The sequence below is a fragment of the Mastigoproctus giganteus genome, chromosome 7 (assembly GCF_048544385.1).
Source record: "Mastigoproctus giganteus isolate SK-2022 chromosome 7, ASM4854438v1, whole genome shotgun sequence".
Lineage (NCBI taxonomy): Eukaryota > Metazoa > Arthropoda > Arachnida > Uropygi > Thelyphonidae > Mastigoproctus > Mastigoproctus giganteus.
The window spans coordinates 163130076-163151457 of NC_143581.1; the positions used below are offsets into that span (position 1 = coordinate 163130076).

At 34.0% G+C, this 21382-nt stretch overlaps 1 protein-coding gene across 2 annotated transcripts in view; it reads right to left on the reverse strand.

Annotated features, from left to right (window-relative positions):
• Dhx15 (DEAH-box helicase 15) overlaps window positions 1-21382 on the reverse strand; it is a 190238-nt gene that overhangs the window by 56512 nt on the left and 112344 nt on the right. For both annotated transcript variants that reach the window (XM_090377960.1, XM_090377959.1), the window contains exons 8-9: window positions 13755-14013; window positions 2724-2915 (exon numbers count right to left, since the gene is read on the reverse strand). In XM_090377960.1, coding sequence (XP_090234086.1) covers window positions 2724-2915; window positions 13755-14013 — 451 coding nt within the window. The remainder of the gene's footprint in view (window positions 1-2723; window positions 2916-13754; window positions 14014-21382) is intronic.

Below are 21382 nucleotides of genomic sequence, written 5' to 3' on the forward strand. Positions count from 1 at the left end.
ATGTACCTCAATCAGATCACCGTGCAGGTGTCTAGTCTCCAGCCACTGCAATTTGCAGAACTTAAGCCTCTCTTGGTAAGAGGATCCCTTCATTCCCCTCACCAATCTTGTTGCCCTTCTCTGTACACGCTCAAGTAAATCTACATCCTTCCTAAAATGAGGCCTCCAGACCTGTACGCAGTACTCAAGGCGTGGCCTGACCATTGCCTTATACAGAGGGATAATCACCTCCTTTTCCATGCTAGCAAAATTCCTATATATCATTGACAAAACCCCATGACCTGCCCTGGCAGCCTGTCTGCATTGCTCAGAAAACTTCATATCTGCCTGGACAATTACTCCCAGGTCTTTTTCATTTTCTACCACCTAAAGTGCAGTACCACACAGTTGGTACGTTTCTCTGGGGTTACTTCTACCCATATGCAGTACTTTGCATTTGTCAAGGTTAAACTTCAGTTGCCACTTCTTAGCCCATCTACCCAAATTATCTAGATCCTGTTGCAGTAGCACACTGCCATTACTGTCATTAACCACCCTGCCAACCTTTGTATCATCTGCAAACTTCAACATTAAGCCTGATATACCTTCATCAATATCAATGATAAATATACAAAACAACAGTGGACCCAACACCGAACCCTGTGGGACTCCACTAATAACATTAGTCCACGAAGAGCAGCACCCATTGATTACCACCCTCTGTCTTCTCCCACTTAACCATCCTTTTATCCATTGTAGCAACTTACCCTTAATATCATTCTGCTCCAATTTGTACAATAGTCTTCCATGCGCAACAGTGTCAAAAGCTTTCCTGAAATCCAAATATATGATATCAAAATTATTTTTTGCATCCAGTTCCTTTGTAACCACATCATAATATCCTATCAAATTTGTCAGACAAGACTTTCCCTTAACAAACCCATGCTGTGTCTGAATAGGAGGAAGGAATAAGGTGATTGTAAGAACCAGTCATATCAAATATTGCACTATTTTTAAATTAAAGAAATGTGAATTAAGTGAAAACATTAGTTAAGGAAAAATAAATGTGCAACATTTTCAACTATGTGATAATTATGAAATTTTCATCTAAGTACAGAAGAATATAATGATATCAAGAGCTAGTTATAACAAATACTGCACATCTTTTAATTAATAATATAAACCACATGGAAAAACTAAGACTACAGAGTTGACCAATAGCTATTGAAATTAGTTACTGGAATGTTTTAGGTTATATTGGGTTACTGGAATGCTCTTTGTACAGTTTTCTTTCCATCTAGTTTAAATAAAGTCAATTGCTTTTTGCCTATAAAGATTTGTGGAATGCAGTATTTCTTAACGTTAGTAGAATTACTATGTCCTTAGTTTTTTGAATGCAGATATTTTGTGGTTCCTTATGAGATGGACCCCCAGCAGAGGAATCAAAATCATCTTGGCAAGCTCTGGCATATTTTTTTTTAACCCGACAGTGGTGGCAGGTCACCTGATAGATAACCTTTAAAAAATAAAGCTCGTAATGTTAACTGCTAATTGAAGATCAAAAATGTGAAAATTTTCTAGATTTTTTTAAAGGTTTTCATACAGAAATTGTACAAGAACCTGCCAGATGACCAACCACTGTCTTTGCAACTATTTGGCATTTTGCTTGAAGAGTGTCATGATACCAGACAGGTGCCGACACTGTTTGTTTATAGTTTTAGGTTACTTGCTTTTCTTCTCCTACATCTAGTCTTACCCTAATTGTTTATGAAAGATTTATTACTCTTTCCACAGAGAAATAATGAAAGGGAAATGAAACCCAATGTTCTCTCTAGATGGCTGCCACATTGAGGGAAGCCAGATATACTCTCAGATTTTGCATGCTGTGAAGTGCACAAAATTTGAAATAAATTTTGACATAAACCTAAAAACAGAACTACCTGATAGTAATCACATACATTTTTTTAAATATTTTAAAACATTGTAATCAGAAATATATGCATGTTTGAAATTTTGCATGCCTAATAGTCTTTTAAACTGAAAAATGGAAAAGATAAAGAGATTGATGTTTCATTTATGCGAAAAAAAAAAAAAAAAGAAAATTTTTTTTTTTTTTTTTTTTTTTTTGCAATTTTCAGCGGAATTTTTTTCCTTTTTCTTTTTTGAAAAGAAAAGGTTAAAAATTCACAGGATGTTTTAAAATTTTAAATATTTTATTAAAACTTAAAAAGTACATATAAATACTGCAATCCATTAAGAAAAGTTAAATATGGCATTGTTTAAGAATTCAGAAAAACAAAACATTTTCAAAAAATTAAAAGAAAGCTGGGCACCTGTCAGGTGACCTGCCCCCCCCCCCACTTTCTGGTGCCACCACTGCCAGGTTAAACGCTTTTAAATTTTTTATTTCAACCTCAATGTGGCATAGTATAAATTGAGATGATAGTGGAATAAATTAGGGGTAGAGAAAACAATTCAATTTTTCCAATATTTTTCAGTGTGATCAAGTGCTGTTAAAGTTGATGAAAAGGGATAATACAAGTGACATCATGACGGTTAAAGTACTTGTGAACACTTGCACTGCTAAAACAAAAACAAAAATTACAGTATGAATTACATAAAACTGGACTTCTTTCTTCCTTATATAACAGAATTTTTAAAATTTGGGGATTCAAGATATGTAGGTAAACAATTAAAGAATTGTCTAGGAAAAACTCTAGACAAATGCATTTTAAGCCACATACCTGATAACATAGCTGTAATTGACAGTGTCTCATTAGAGCAATTGTAATCACATGAAGCTATTAACATTTTTGCTAATTGTGGATCTAGAGGAAATTCTGCCATTATAGATCCCAGTTCAGTTAATTCCCCATTGTCATCCAGCGCTGCAAGATAATTTAGTAACTCCAGGGCTCTCATAAGAGTTTCTGGAGCTAAAATAAAAAAAAAAAATAAAATAAAATAAATAAAAAAAAATATATATATGAGTAATATGGAAAGAAAGTTAATAAATTGTAACAAGCTGTAACTAATACTTATGGGCCAATGCAGTTGCTAGAGCAATTATGCATTACGACCATAATGTGTATAAAATATTTTGTAATAATATAGAAGGTAATTCAAGCAGACAATACCAAGCTGGATTTAAAGAAATGCAAGGGATATATATAAAAAATATATATATATATATATATATATATATATATATATATATACACACAAAACGTATCGTTGTCTACCCACAATCTAGATGACTTCAACTGGGACCAACCACCCAGACTGAAGGCAAAAAACAACAAGGAGTTCTCTGTTTCTGTAATGATCAATATCTGCTAAGATATATAAAATATAAAAAATCCAGAGATTAAGTAATTTGAATCTTAACCAATTAAAGGTAGTTAAAAATTTTTGAATCAAAAGGAAGATATTATAAATGTAAGCATATATTGAACATTGTTGACCCGACAGAGAACATAATTTAATAATTAAAATAAGAATAAATGTAAAGTATAAGGCATATCTACCTTATCCAGGACATAATGTAACAACTAGTCGTTATGAAATAATAATCCCCTAGTGAGCATATATGTGGTGACCCCTATGTGATGGATATGGTAAAAATAATTAATTAATTAATTAATTAAAATTAAGTTAACGCAAAGAGAAACATGCAGATAGTAAGAAGAATAAAAACTAACAGAGTAGGAATAATAGAACCTGAACTCCATAAAGGCAAAAATATAATAGTACAAATAAGAAATAGTTTCTCCTACATCCTCGGATTACCCTAATAATTTCGGAGTGTAGGATAGCTTAAAGACAATACAAGACATAAGTTGTAGCTTGGGTATGCCCGGGATCGCAAACCCGTTCCTATAGTAGGATCCTGAGCTGAATTTGCATATCCCCTTAGCGTGAACTTAAGTATATACAGTAAACCCCCGCTATTCGCGGGGTTTACGTTCCTGAGAAATGCTGTGAATACCGAAAATGCGAATACTGAGTTATGGCTCCCATAGTAATAAAGGGGTTCCATTCCAAAGTATGAAATATATACGAAAAACTAGTCTAAAATTTTGTCTATGTATGCATTATATGTACAGTCGGTCCTCGTATAACACGTGTTTACATTACACGAATTCGATCATACACGATTTATAAATAGGAGAATGTTATCTTATATAATACGAACCGAATTCGCTTATGCACGATTCGCCTTTGTGTTTACAAGAAATGGCAGTCGAATGCGGAATCACCCCAACCGAACGCAACACGATAGGAATGAAGAAGATTCTGAAAATGTATTTATGTGTTTTATATCAGTGAAGGGGAAACACATTTCACCATAATAACGTATAAACCACCACAATTCCAGCTATCGATATAATCGCAAATGCAATTAGATGGAGTTTACTACCAGTTTATAACAGATTCCACTAGCAGAAACGAAACTGGAAATTGTTTTTATTGTTTTATGGTAGTAACCCCCAAAAATGTGCTTTAGTAAAATGTGGGGTGTTAATAGTGTATCTCGGCCTTTACGGTGTTGTTTATTCAGTTGCTATACGCGCGCAGCTTTGTTTATGTGTATTAAGCGTGCCTCCTCATTTTGCAATTGTGCTTTATTCCCTAAAAATTAGTAAAATACTTAAAAGGTGGGAAAAGGAAGCATCCTGGTGAAGACACTGCAGATTCAGAGAGAAGAAGAAAAACAATATTGATAAACAGAGGCGGACTGGTCAAAAATTCTTACCCGGGAAAATTTATAGTGGCCTCATACTACGGTTTATGGCCAAAATCACACCGGCCTCGGACCCACCGGGGTTTCCCGGGTAAGGCTTATGGCCAGTCCGCCTCTGTCGATAGAGAAAAAAATGTGAAATTGTGAAACGCTTTGAGCGAAATGAAAGACCATGTGATATTGCACGTGCTACAGACCTAAATGAGGCAACGCTGAGAAAATAAAAACAACTTTCATAGCGGGAACAACTCAAAGTGTAATTAAAATCCATTAGATTAAGACAAGAATTGGAAGAGATGGAACGGCTGTCTTTTCTATCTGTTTTTCAATTTTCTATCTGTTTGGATAGAAAATCAAACAAAAAACAAGTTTGCTTACGATAGAAGCAAAAGCATTAGCAATATTTTATTACGTAATAGTCGTAATAAAACACGTAAGCATTTCATTACGACTTATGTATTATAATTACGTATTATAAAATACGTAAGTATTTTATTACGACTATTTTATTTAATATAATAAATTTTTTACGAATAAAATACGTATTTTATTCGTAAAAAATACTAAAAATACTTTATTATAATATAATAAATAATAAAAAATAAATATTTTTTATTATATTATAATAAAAAATATATTATATTTTTTATTATGTATTTTAATCGTTATAAAATACGTGAGTATTTTATAACGATTAAAATTACCCAATTATTTATTGTGTTTGGTAATGTTTTGGTTCCAAATGTGTGTTCAATCTTGGGTGGTCGGCACCTAACCCCACTTTTCCCATAGGGCCTGTTGTTTATATTGCACGAGGGTTTCTAGGAACACAACTATCGTGCTATACGAGGACAGACTGTACTTTCACAATATGACTATGTAGATAGACAGTACATAGTGAAATGCAAGCATATGGCATCGAAATGAAAATAAGAAACAATTTAATATTAAATGTAATATTTATTAGAAATTTCAAACAAATCTTTCAAGCCAGCACCTTTGCTAGCTAAAAATCTTATCCCGCCAGTGCTATCACCAGTTTCGCTAAAGTGTTGATAAAGGAGTTTTGCCTTTACACGAATGATGAGTGAACTTAACAGAATTTTATTTTGAGTTCGGTCTTCTAAGCACAGATTTAAAGCCTTTTCCATTTTTTCAAATTTAACTTCACGAGTTACAGAGCAAATTTTTGAAGCAATTAGCGTGTTTTCACGGACACTACGGTGGATTTTTTCTTCCGATTTCTTGATTGATTGTACCGTTGACTCTGATTTTATAATGTTTTGCCACCGAGGAGACATTTTCACCATTAGAAATTTTGTCTAATAACTCAATTTTCTTCGCTAATGTCATCACCTTCTTTGATCTTTTCAAATTTCCCTTGTTATTTGTAGCCATATTTTTGTACGGGTTAGAAAGAACTTGTCCACAATAAAGTCACTTTCTTCCATTAACACACTCGAAAAAGTCTGTTTTACACTGCGAAATGGTAGATTTATCATTTTTGTAAGCATATCAATTTTTAAATTTATTCAATTAATAAGCATATTAATTAAAAGCAAACGACGAAACCTTCCATGACAAGCGCATAACAAATACTGAACAAGTATTAGTGAGAAACATCCACGCTCGCAATTTTCTCCCCCCTCTCCCCCACCCACTGAGCGCTGTTTTGACCGGGAAAGATAATTGTAGCCACGCCCATGTATTTTTTATTGCGGAAAATGTTCACGGCGCTTTAAAATTCACATTTTTTTAGGTTTCATTTTATATTAAATCAGCCACCGCGAATATCGGGGGTTTACTGTACAGTTTGATTATAAAATAAGATAAGATAAAATAACATAAATGATAAAAAAATATATATAATAAATGATACACTATAATTTTCAGGCCGGTGGGTACAAGTTTTCAAAGCCGTAAGACACCAAGAAAGCAAATCGTATCCTATGTACATAATATACATGGCTCTAAATACGTAATTATGGTAATTATATTGAAGGAATGGGTCCAGAAAATAAATTTTTGAAATTAATTATATTTATCGCCTTCCTGAAGTGGTATTTCAGGTAAGCAATAGGGAAATTATTATTTATCAACTTATTGTACAATGCTATTATGTTTGCTGAACAGGTTGTGTTTTTATTGCGAATAGAAGCAACCCTCAGGCATTGGGATAAAATGATATTACCACATGTGGCTTTTCACAATGCTAAATATCATATTTAACAAATATAATCAATTGAAATTCGTACCGGATAATCTAAATAATACAAAATTAATAAATAAGCAGCTCAAAGAAATACATAAACATTTTGTAATTACTCCGGTTGACAAAGCTCTTTCCAATTATGCAATCATATGTAAGTCATATTACATAGAAATTATTAGAAATGAACTGCAGTCCAGTAGCACATACATATAAGTAGCATCTTCCCCTAACGTAATAATCAAAAACTAATAGCATTGCATAAAAAAATTAAAGTCAAAGTACAATAACCTAAAATATCCGTTTATATATGGTATACCTAAATTTCATAAATCACCTACTGCATTTAGATTCATAACATCATGTAGAGATAGTTATGCTAAAATTCCAGGTAAAACGTTAGAAAAGTTACTTAAAACTATATTAAATAATGTAAATAAAACTATTATGATAAATAACAACTTACCGATTATAAATGCAATAAAAAATAACAATATTCAGCAAATACAAACATTTGACTTTAACCGTTTATTCACTAGTATCAATCTCGACAATTTAAAAGATGTTCTCCAAAAGCTATATTTGGAACATAAAAATGCTATAAAGTTTGATTTAACCTACTGGGATACTCTAATAAATTTATGTATTTTTAAGAATTACACATATGACGGAACTTCATTATACTTACAAGTGAATGGCACCCCTATGGGAAGTCCAGCATCCTAGATAATTGCAAACCTCTATCTATATTCTACAGAAAGAACATTCCAAGATAACCTACTAATGTTCAGATACGTAGATGATCTATGTGTGTTTAATTGTCTGCATTTCGTTCAGAATTACAGCAAATTATATCCAGAAGAACTTGTATTGGAAAAAACTAACAGTTCTGATATTATCGCAAATTACCTGGATCTCCGTATAGAAAAATTCCATAATATAGATGTAAATGTATATAATAAAAGAGACGCATTTAATTTCAATGTAGTCGGCCTTACAAACTGGAGATGTAATATATCGAAATCAGTGCATGGTAATATCATTTTATCCCAATGCCTGAGGATTGTTTCTATTTGCAATAAAAACACAACCTGTTTAGCAAGCATAATAGCATTATACAACAAGTTGATAAATAATAATTTCCCTATCGCTTACCTGAAATACCACCCCAGAAAGGCGATAAATATAATTAATTTCAAAAACTTATTTTCTGAACCCATTGCTTCAATATAATTACCATAATTACGGATTTAGAGCCATATATATATTGTGTACATAGGAAACGCTTTGCTTTCTTGGTGTCTTACGACTTAGAAAACTTGTACCCACCAGCCTGCAAATTATAGTGTATCATTTATTATTATTATTTTTTATCATTTATTTTATTTTATCTTATCTTATTTTATAATCACACTGTATATACTTAAGTTCACGCTAAGGTGACATGCAAATTCAGCTCGGGGTCCTACTATAGGAATGGGTTTGCAATCCTGGGCATGCCCGAGCTACAACTTATATCTTGTATTGTCTTTAAGCTGTCCTACACTCTTTGTTCTTATTTCTCTGAAATTATTAGGGGATGGAGGAGAAACTATTTCTTATTTGTACTATTATATTTTTGCCTTTATGGAGTTCAGGTTCTATTATTCCTACTCTGTTAGTTTTTATTCTTCCTACTATCTGCATACTTACTTAATCAGGAAGCTATTTTATTCCAACAAAAAAGAAGCTGTTAATATCCATAAAACAAACTAGATTTACCCATAAATTAGTAAATTTCTCTTTGCGTTAACTTAATTTTAATTAATTAATTAATTATTTTTACCATATCCATCACATAGGGGTCACCACATATATACTCACTAGAGGGATTATTATTTCATAACGACTAGTTGTTACATTATGTCCTGGATACGGTAGATATGCCTTATACTTTACATTTATTCTTATTTTAATTATTAAATTATGTTCTCTGTCGGGTCAACGATGTTCAATATATGCTTACATTTATAAAATCTTCCTTCTGATTCAAAAATTTTTAACTACCTTTAATTGGTTTAGATTCAAATTACTTAATCTCTGGATTTTTTTATATTTTATATATCTTAGCAGATATTGATCATTACAGAAACAGAGAACTCCTTGTTGTTTTTTGCCTTCTGTCTGGGTGGTTGGCCCCAGTTGAAGTCACCTAGATTGTGGGTAGACAACGATAAGTTTTATATGTGTGTGTGTATATATATATATATATATTTATATATATATATTTGAATAGCGTTTAAAATAGTTGGAAACGGAATCTTTCATAATAAAATAAAATAGTACAGCATACATCAGAGGCAGCAAAAAAGCATATTCCTCTACATGATGCTTGAAATATAACCATATAAATAAGAATAAGAGTTAAAATAAAATAATGACAGCAGTATGGTAAGACAAGAGCGAAAATAATCAAAATTAAACCTAAATCAAATCGGGGGTGGGGTGGGGGGAAGGGAAGGGTAACAAGAGTAAAAATATTGTAGTAGAAACCCTCTAAAATAATTTAGAAAATCTAAATGAAAGAATAAGAATTCATTGAATTTTGAAAGCCAATTAAATAGAAATTTAGCGGTACCCCCTCTGATGGGTACCAGGTCAAAATTTATGTGGAATATCACCAACAGTTGTTAACCACTACAATAAATAAACCAAAAATATTTTTGTTTTTAGAGAAATTATTTTAGAGAGTTTCTTTAGAGAGAAATTATTTTAGAGATTAGATTAGAGATAAAAGAGATTAGAAATTATTTTAGAGAGTTTCCACTACAATATTTTTACTCTTGTTATCCTTCTCTTCCCCCCCATTTGATTATAATTAATTAATGATTAATTAATTTGATTATAATCATAATTAATGCAATCAAAGCTGTTACATTTTCGAAGAGTTAATAATGGCGGATAAGAATGAGAAAAAAAAAAGAAAGAAAAAACTTTGTGCTGGGTGCTGTACGAAGGCTTACAAATGTAAGAAAAAGACTGAATTTGAAAATTAAATTAGTTGTTTTGAAGAGAATCAATTCCGGTCAACGACAAGCAGATGTGTGCCATAATTTAGGACTGGCAAGTTTAACTGTAAGAACAATTATAAAAAATAAAGAATTAATTTTAGCAGCGGGAAAGACAGCTGTTCCAATGCAAGCAACTAGGGCTGGGCCGGCTATTATGACTGTTTGTTTTTTTGGTTTTTACGAGCATTAGCAACTAAGGCCATATTGCTCCGTATTATGACTGAAATGGAGAGACTAACTAATTTTATTGAAGATAATATCCAATGCAGAATTCAGTTAATTTAAATATTATTATTAAAAAAAAAAAAAAAAAAAAAAAACAGAGAGAGAGAGAGAGAGAGAGAGAGAGAGAGAGAGAGAGAGAGAGAGAGAGAGAGAGAGAGAGAGAGAGAGAGAGAGAGAGAGAGAGAGAGATTAGCCTATTTGATGACCTGAAGAAAACTTGGCTAAAAAAAAAATATGGAACCATTTAAATCTAGTAAGGGCTGGTTGAATAGATTTAAACTCCAGGGAGAAGCCACAAGTGCAGATCAAGAAGCCAAAACTATCAAAAAACGAACTTGTTAAAATTATTGATGAGGGGCATTATGTGTTATACTTCTCAACAAGTTTTTAACATAGATTAAGCAGGACTTTTTTGGAAACGAATGCCTAAAAGAAGTTTCATATTGAAAGAAGAAAAAAAACGTGCCAGGTTTCAAAGCGGCGAAGGATCGGTTGAATTTCTGTTGGGTGGTAACGCTGCAGGAATTTTAAATTAAACCCTCTTTTAGTTTACCAGGAAGAGGGTCAAAATACAATCCCAAATCGACACTTTTCATGATTAAAGTCATCTGTTAAATTAAATCAATTAAATTCATGATTTTAATTGGAACGAATTTTAAGTTTAATTTTGATAAGTAGTTACTACATAATTATATACGTATGTAATGCAGAATATTTTAGATGTACAAAAATATTTGAATATTAAATATTCTGACCGACGTCTACGCATCTTTTCACTACTGTTTATTATTGATTAGGAAATATCCTATGGCACTGACCGCAACTCACAAGTACATATGTTACCTTATGGGAATGCGGTGCTCGTTAGCGCGAATTCACTTAGTGCTCTGTTTTACCGGAACAAATTATCAGCGTTAAGTGGGGGTTACCTGTACATGGAAAATCTTGCATGAGGACATTGTTAATTTACTTTGCACTACACAATTACTATGAAATTATTGCACATAAACAAAGAACAAGAATATTATCATACATTTCTATTTTGCGATGCAGACTATTTCAGCACATCTGATGGCCAATCCATTAAATAAAATAAGCAGAAATTAGCAAAATAAAAAAAAAATCAATATAGTTAAAGAGGCCTGTGCACTCTGGATTCATTATTGTGATTTATTACGTAGCACAGAGCGAAACAGAAGACAAAATAAATGACAAGTTTAATATTAAATTGCAAAACACATACATTATATATATACAGTACAAATAGCTTTTGGTTATTATGGTAACCTTCATCAGTCAAACTGACAGTTTAGGAATGTAGAACATGAGGGTGTGTAGTGCCAGTCATGTATAGTGAACTGCATGATGTAATAGTTAACTGTTTGATGTTGAAGCCTGTGATTGTGACGTATGCAAATGGTGCAACGTTTGTCACAACATCCACTGCTTCTGTTGACTGAAGTCACGTGATGTGCAATGACTCCAACCAGGCGCACCGCCGGTGATGGCAGGACCGATTGACAACCACGACATTGCAGTGCAGGTTGATCAGAAGTGCTCGGCAATGGCCAAGTGTTCTATGTCCGCTAAGCGGATAGCCTTTTTTTGTGTTCTGAAAGATGTTTGTCGAGCCGTCTCTCAGTTACTCTGATGTAGCAGCTAGTGCAGTTACAGTAAGAAATGCGGTAGACTAGTCCACTTTGAGAAATGTGGTAGACTAGTCCACTTTGAGAAATATGGTAGACTAGCCCCATGTGATTTCAAGAAACTAGAAACCTGCTGTGATAGGTTTGGGTAGTATGGGATAAAGCCGCTCGCAGTGGAGTCATTACCTTGAATGTTCCTGTCGGTCACTATGTGGTCATGTGTCTGCAGGTCACACCTCTCAACGTAGCCACACCTCGCAAGATCTGCCTTGACCTTAGCGATCTCAGTGCACCTCTCACCCACAGAACTAGAGTGGGTCCATGTTTATAATTATGTATGATATAATTATAAACATGCAGTGACAGTGGTTTTCTTTGTTGCTTGCAGGAAGTATTATGAAGAAACAGATAAAAACTGATGTTTATTTAGAGGTAATATAAAAAGATACATGAAAAAAATGACTGCCCTTTCTGAATTCCAAAGAGGAGAAAGGTTGATGCACGTTCAGCAGGGAAACTGATAAAACCGATGATTTTTAATGTATCAAGAGCAACTGCATTTAAGTGATGTCTGCATACATCAAGTGTAGAAAAACAAAATCTGATAGTACAAATTGTGCAAAAAATCATAGGTGGCTGAAAGAGAACCCTGAATACAGTTAAAGATTGTAGCCCAACAACATAAAAATTACTACTCCAAAAATAATTGCAGAGCTTAATATGATCCTCAACAATCCAGTTTCTAACACAACAGTTCAGTGAGAACTTCTGAAATTTATAGCAGAGTTGCTATTGTTGATCTACTTGTTACTGATGGTAATGCTAGAGAGAGGATATAGAGGTGTAAAGAGCACAAAAACTCAATACTTGATGATTGTAAATATGTCACAATTCACAACGAATCATCAATTGCACTTTTCCAACATCAGAGAGATTTTGCAAATGCTAAAGGAAGTGCATCATTCTGTCTTGTGCCAAGTGTCAAACATGGGGTAGGATCAACAATTCTTTGGGCAGCAGCATTGTGGTATTTTTTAGGTCCTATCATCACCTTGAATGGGCAAATTACTCCCACAAATTACCTTGATAATCCAAGTGACCAGGTTCATCCCATGGTACTAACATTGTTTCCCACAAATGTTGCTATGTTTATACATGATAATGCTCCAATACACACAGCTAGATCTGTGCAATCTTGGTTTGAGGAACTAAGCATCTCCCATGGCCTGCACAATCACTACCAGACTTAAATGTTCTTGAGCCACTGTGGGCATATTTGGAGAAGTGAGTGAGAAGCAGATACCACCCAACTTCATCAATCAAGAAGCCTGAAATGTTCCTCAATAAAGAGTCCAATATTCATCCGAAGACAGTTCAGGCGCCTCCGTAGCCAGGTGGGCAGAAGCAGCAGTGCACACGCTTCTTGATTAGACCGTGGTTCGAGCCCATGACCACCAAATACGGAGGATGTGGAAAGGTCAGGGAATGACCACCGCATATCCCCAGAGCAATATGGCCTTAGTTGCTAATTCTCCTAAAACCAAATAACAAACAACAACAAGACAGTTCAATATTTATTTGAATGGATTCCATATAGAATACAAGCTGTTTTAAAAGAAAAGGATGGCACAACACCCTATTAGTGTATACCTGTAACTGTTATCACAGGTGTTTCCATTATTTTGTCCATCACCTACAGCTTGCCATTATTTTTTATATTTCTGAAATCTTCTAAATATTAGGACAAATATGAAAGCTGCATCGAAATCAGAGACTGATTCCACACTCTGGATAGCAATCAGAATCCCAAATATATAGTTGTACAGTCAATATAAAAGAATTAAAATGTCAACATTTTCTCTCATAATGGTAAACCATTTTAATTTTAATTAAAAAATTACCTGGTGGATCCATAAAATCAAAATGAACCAAGTCATCAATTCCTAGTTTTTTCAACTGCAAAACCACAGTTCCCAAATTAGAACGAAGAATTTCGGGATATGTCTGATCCTGCATTTCTGTTTTATATGCCTTTTCTGTGTAAAGCCTAAAACATTTGCCAGGTCTTGTTCTCCCAGCTCTTCCTGCTCTCTGTTGGGCACTAGCTTTACTTATGGGGGAAACAAGTAAAGATTCCACTCGTATGCGAGGATTATATACCTAGAAAAGTTACAGATATTAATAAGACTTTTAATTTTAATAAATTAATAATTTTTATATTATTTTAATATGTTTTAACAAAGAAACAGTGAACACGAGAATACCACAGCCAGATCAAAAATATAGATCACCAAAGTTATTTATTTTTTGGTCTGTTTGCATTGGAAATACAAATTAATGAGTTATTCAACTGAATACTGTTAGTACAGCTTGTTTTTATATATATATATACACTAAAAAAGGAGGGTGGTGTGAAGGACCACAGGATCTGGAATATTAAGTAGCCATCATAGTCAGTCACTACAAGAAATGTTTCCTGTTTAATGAAACTATTTGCATAACTACATGTCGAAAAATTTGCTGAACCAAAAGAAATGATTTATTGAATGATTGACAGTACATTTTTATATAAATTTCTGTAGTTTTTGATTTATTGATACTTTAAACTTGTAGTTTCCTTTACTGCTCTAAGGTACATTTATTATTATTTTTAATTGGATGAATAGTTTACAGCTTATATTCAAATTAAAAGACTTGACTGGTTGTGGTTAGAATATTTCCTGATATTGTAAATAAGCACTTTGATTTTTCTGGAAAAAAACAATATACAATCAAACCACCTGAACCTGGCACTCCATTATTCAAGAAACCACTAGAGAATCAGCAAATTTAGCTCCCAGATTGGCCAAAGTGATTTTTTACTCCATTTCTGGGTTTCACAATTTGTACATGAAGGATTAGAACATGCAAACAATTCACTAAATGCATTTACTATACGCTAATTACATTTGGTATAGTTTTAGAAATTTCAGCCTTTCTGTAAACAACACTGACATAGCAACTTTCAATTATTTATCCATAAAGAAAATTAAATAGCACAGATCTGTATGAGACAAAATTTTTAAATTTTCACCTTGCCCCATCCAACAAATTTTTGGCCCAACTATGATGAACTTGATGGTGAATTCAAAAGGTATTATCCACACCAAACCAAAACCCAATCATTTTTCACTCTAATCTTATTCAAGCTAGATTTTGCTGGATGAAAATCCAACTATCTAGTCATTTTAAAAGTGTTTTATAAGAAATATTGGTATGGCAGATACAATGCACTATTACTTTTCACATATTGACATGTCAGTAATTTTTAATGTTTAATTTATTTACTGCCTTGATACAAAAATCGAGCTTTAGCATAATTAAAAATGTGAATTCTTTTGTTCATCTTTTAACAACTTCAAATTTTTTATTCAAGTGAATGCCTCCCACAGCTGTATTTACAACATGGGCTACACTGTACTACAGCAGGCCCCCGTTATAACGCGGTTTGCTGTACGCTGATTCGCTATAACGCTGCTCATATATTATAACCCGTATCTGACTATAACGCTGTCACAGATCACTATAATGCTCTTTTACAGATTGCATTTTTGGCATATTTAACGAAATCGTTTCATTTGATGGAGGCGATAGCTTGAAAATGAATAACAAAACAGCATTAAAACGTTTCCCACACCGACTTGAGAAATTTTCCCACGCTCAGTGAAATTTTCTCGCACGCTAATTTAATTGCAGTACAATTAAATTAGTGTGCGTGTGATCAACATTTTAAAAAATGATCAAGTATATTGCTTGTAATATATGCGTTATATGCATTTATCCGGAGTCTAGTCATCACTCAGTACAGTATTAGACATCGTGTGTAACGGACAGTTTACTTGAACATTGTATCATAATTAATGCAACCAATGTAGTTACATTTTCGAAGAGTTAATAGTGGCCGATAAGAATGAAAAAGCAACAACGTCTATAGTCAACAAAGACTATAAATGCAAGAAAAAGACTGAATTTGAAAATTAAATAAGACATTTTGAAGCGAATCGATTCCAGTCAAAGACAGGCAGATATGTGCCATAATTTATGGACTTGCAAGTTTAACTGTACGAACAATTATAAAAAAATAAAGAATTAATTTTAGCAGCGGGAAAGACAGCTGTTCCACTGCAAGCAACTAGGGCTAGGCCGGCTATTAGGATTGAAATGGAAAGACTTTAACTAATTTTATTGAAGTTAATATCCAATGCAGAATTCAGTTAAGTTAAATATTATAAAAGAGAGAGAGAATAGCCAATATAATGATCTGAAGAAAACTCACCTAAAAAAAAAAAAAAATGTAGAGCCATTTAAAACTAGTAAGAGCTGGTTGAATAGATTTAAAATCCAGGGAGAAGCCGCAAGTGCAGATCAAGGAGCCGAAACTTTCAAAAAAGAACTTGTTAAAATTATTAAAGAGGGGTATTATGTGTTATACTTCTCAACAAGTTTTTAACATAGATGAAGCAGGACTTTTGTGGAAACGAATGCCTAAAAGAAGTTTCATATTGAAAGAAGAAAAAAACATGCCAGGTTTCAAAGCAACAAAGGATTGGTTGACTTTATTGTTGGGCGGTAACGCTGCGGGGAATTTAAAATTAATACCCCTTTTAGTTCAACCCAAAATGACACATTTTTCATGATTAAATTTATCAATTAAATTAAATCAATTTAGATCAAGTAAATTCAAGATTTTAATTGGAATTTTAAGTTTAATTTTGACACGTAAGTAGTACAACATAATTATATACGTATGTAATGCAGAATATTTTATATGTACAAATATTTGAATATTAAATATTTTGACCGACATTTGTGCATCTTTTCACTATTGTTTATTATTGTTTAGGAAATATTCTATGGCACCGACCGCAACTCACAAATACATATGTTACCTTATGGGAATGCAGCGCTCGCTTAGCGCGGATTCACTTAGTGCTCTGTTTTTCCGGAATGGATTATCAGCGTTAATCGGGGGTCACCTGTATTCATAATTTTCTAATAATCTTTTCTTTGTTGTAACTAGTACCTTTACGCTTAGGCATACTTCAAAAATAATTAGCTCTACTGTATTTTTCATCAAAACTGTTTTAAACAAGACTTACAGACCACTAATAATAAGGAAATTCGGCCAGGACCTATAAATATATTTGTTACAGTGAAATTTTCATTAAAAAAGTATTCACTGGAATAGGATTTTAATGCAATCGCAAGTCACTGAGCAATTCATTTGAATCATTGATATACAGATATATCTTCAATGGTCACTGATGATTTTGCTGATCCTCAAAAATTCTTACAAACTGAAAATAACCCCTCAATCATAAGGTCCATTCTCAGAAAAGACAAAACAAATTCATAAATTTTATGTTTGAGATACAAATGTTCTTACAATAGTACATTCATCCAACCTAGATCTGATGATACACTATGGTCTTTTAAATTTAGCAAACTCACTCACATTAGGACACAAATCATCATATGACAAAGTGAGAAAAACACTTTCAAAACGTCCTGATTTTATTCAGTTAACACCTGCTGAAATAGAGGAATTTCAGGACACCAATGGTTTATGAAGACAACAGGAGAGAAGCCTGAAGTGTACTCTCCAGAAAAATTCAGGATGGTTGAATTGTATCAATAACAGATTTACTACTTGCTTAGAATAATTAGGTATTCACAGACTTTTCTTAATGTTCATTTGAGGCAACAACTACAAAATATGATGAATATATTAATCAGTAATACTTTCAGTAAAAGAAAAATTCATTTTAAATAGATAATATTAGTTTAATATAATTTTAACCAGACACAAATGTTTTTTTAATATAATTTTGACCAGACACAAATGTTATCAGTTTTGTCCAACCAGATCTGGGCCAACAGGAAGTCCTTGGGACAAAGTCACACCCATGCAGACATGGGAAGTATTGCACCCAGAAACAACTACATAACAAGAAGTGTGTGTGGTTCTAAAATATCACCGAGTAGCTTTTTCATTTGCAGAATGGCTCTACAAAATCGGTTTGCTACCAAAGTTCAAACTCAAAGTGCTTCTGTTTAATCTTACATTATTCAAATAAACCTAAACCTGTTTAGTATTAGGCAACTGAAGGTTGCCACTGTTTTCTTAAAGACTGTAGGATACTGAAACTTTTTTTTTTTTTTTTTTTTTTTTTAACAAATATTGAAAAGATTTCACCGAAAAGACTTCACACATATCACAGAAGTTCCATCAGCAGTATTACAAGCTAGAGCTTGCTACCTTGGAGTCTAAAACACTGGTGGAACTGATATTCAGGTCACACTTGAGAGCCAAGTGGACTGGATATCGGTGAAGTCCAGTTGTTCTGAAAAAAACTATATCCTCTGCTTACATCTCCACAATGGTGGGGGTGGGAATCAATGTATGCAGGTAAGACATTCATACCAGAGGAATGCCACACATTGGCCCCTGAACACACTGATTCACATCCCACCATTGTGAAGGCATAAACAGGATATGGTTGTTTCAGAACAACTGGACTTCATCACTTAGTCACCAGAGTGAAGTTCCGGCAATCCCCCGTCTCTACCATCATGAAGTAAGATTTTTTTTTTTTTTTTAAATTGTATTATGCGGTCCCAGCCAGCTTTCCTGGTAAACTCAAAACCTATTTACAATGTTGTACAATTCCTTTGTAGAGGGTCAACTCATTCTCAATGTAATGCCCATATCACAAAGCAATACCACAAAGATATCTAACAGTAAAAAGTTCCAACATAAAGTTGTGATCTATAAGGATCCAAATGACACTTGTAATGTCATGTTCATTTTCTAATTCCAAAACAATCCCCCTTCCACTGCTGTTTTCCTCACCCTACATATTCTTACGAACTTTAGCATCTGTCGAAAGCTCTGCCAACAATTTCCTGAATATCATTACTTGTTTTAAGATGAGAATCATTCTTAGCCTTTAGCATAACAATTTATCCCTTTTCAACAGATCATTATTTTCCAGTATTGTCCCCTAAACTTGTCCTAGGATTCTTTTTAATAGTATTTTTCCCAAAGCCAAAATCCTCGACTGCATTAGTATATAGGATGTTATTCTTTTGTAGATCTGCAGCTTCACCCTATTCCACTGATTGCACTCTATGCAATTCTCTTATTTCAGTTTGACATTCCTCAACCATTTGCTCCAAACATGGCACTTTTTCCTTCAGGCACTCAGCATGTGTTCCCAATTCAATCGTCGCATTTTTAAGTTCACCCCACCCTGAAAGGATTTTTGCTATAGCCTTACGATTTATTCCATTTCCTTTATCAAATATAAATTTGATGAAGGAAATGGCTCTACAGTAGTGGAATGCTCTGCAGTAGCAAACAGTGAGCTGTATGCTACTGCAGCAGAACTACCCCCACAAGACACAACATTCTCCCAATCTATTTCAGTTATTTACGTTACACTAACCTTATTCTCCCCACTGTCACCAATGTTCTCCTTTCCAGGAGTTTTACCAGCTGTGACTTGATTCTTTGAGTCACCCTTAAGCATACTGGCCTTTTTCTGTTTTGGTTTCCTTTTCCTTGAACTCTTTTTCTTAGTCACCTCTACTTTTTGAAAGCATCAGTTTTGAAGTTTTCTTCACATAAAGCTGATGCTCCAAATTCTTTTTCAGTGTTATTATCTGGACGTGTCAGTAAAATACCCGAGCTGTCAAACTTCCAGAGTCAGTTACAACACCACTCGGAATAAGGTCATCTTGATGTGAAATCACCATATCAACCACTCTGAAATTCTTCAAGAGGCCCCTATATACCCTCTTTGTGTTTCGTTCAGTCCATTTAAAGGATTTTTTTTTTAGTCTTATGGTCAAGAAATAAGGCAAATATGTCAATACAATGGTTTAAATAATCAACTGGTGCTAGGATCTTACCTCTCTCTCTCTCTCTCTCTCAGGGTAATTCAGAAATTTTTTTTTTTTTTAGCTGGTGCAGCATAAGCCGTAGGCTTCCTTGCACCATATAGCTAATAATATTTGAACCAACTAGTCATTATTCCTGAATACTTCATGTGAGTGAAAATACTGAAAATTTTATTTCTTCACAATGGTACTCTCAAATGGAGCACAAGTTTGATTGATCCCAGCAAAGTACACAAATTCTGCCAGGACATCTGATAATTCCCCAATTTGGAATATATACCACAGTTTGAACTAAAGATGCATTAAAAGGGAGTTAATATTGGTATAGGTATGAATCGGGTCAGAATATTCCAACTGTCAAAACTGAAATTTCAACTCATACTGTCCATATAGTTACCAATTTCCTGAAATGAAATATCATCCCTAGTAAAATGCCACTTCCGTTCTCATATCCACATATTTATTTTGATTTTTAAGACTCTGTTATCAATAAATTTTCAGCTAAAATCACAGCACAAAATTATGTCTTTATTATTTAAACGCCACAGGCCTCCAAATGCTGTAGGATTTTAAGATACCATATGTTCAACTATTCTCTAGGCCACGGTTTCTTAACCAGGGGTCCGTGAGATTGGATAAGAAAAAAATCAACTCATTAATTTCCTTCACTTATGAATGTATTACAATTGTATTAGCTGTATCTGTAGTCACCAATAGAAATAACATATTTTCATATCATATTATAGTTATTGCATATCTCGAAAAATCGCTTATGCTCATCGTTACTTTGAAATTATGGCAGTTATTAGACCTGCCTCTAGATTGCACTTGATTGCAATCCTGCTGTGGACATAGTTGGCAAACTATCCGCAAATCAGCGCCTAGTAGGCCACTTTTAACATGAATAGACACGCTGGCTATGAGTGTAAACCAGGTATGTTCAAACACGTCCTACAGATAACAGTTAGATAACAGTTGAAGTGTGTAATTTAACCTTTTCGCTGCTATGTGCGTGGTCAGTACCCATGCTCTGCAAATCCTGGCAGGCGCCATGCCACTGGACCTGGAGGTGGTCCGCTGTGGACTACTCTTCCACCTCTCCAAAACAAATTCCAAGACCATCCTCGAATTCACAACAGACCCCGCAAACGACAGAACAGCAGAAAAGAAGCGTCTCCTCACGCATCTGCAGCAGGCGTGGCAAGCGAGATGGACTACTTCCAACAAAGGCGAAATCACTAGAAAGTTCTTCCCTTACATTAACAGGGTGTTCCCCAGGCTTCCCCCCTGGTTTTCACCTGGTCTTTATGCTACATACCTGTTAACTGGCCATGGATCATTAAAAGGCAAACTGACGGCCCTGGGAATCATCGATGATCCCACTTGCACCTGTGGTGGGACTGAGAGTTGGTCGCACCTTATGTATGACTGCCCCCTGTATGAGGATCTTCGCTGCACCTTCATCACTACCTTGACCTACATACCCAAAGACCAAGAAACACACCTGCTTGATAGTAGGGAGGAATATACAGCTTTTACGCGTTTCGCACAAGAGCTCTTCAGCCGAAGGAAATCCTTTTCTACAGTT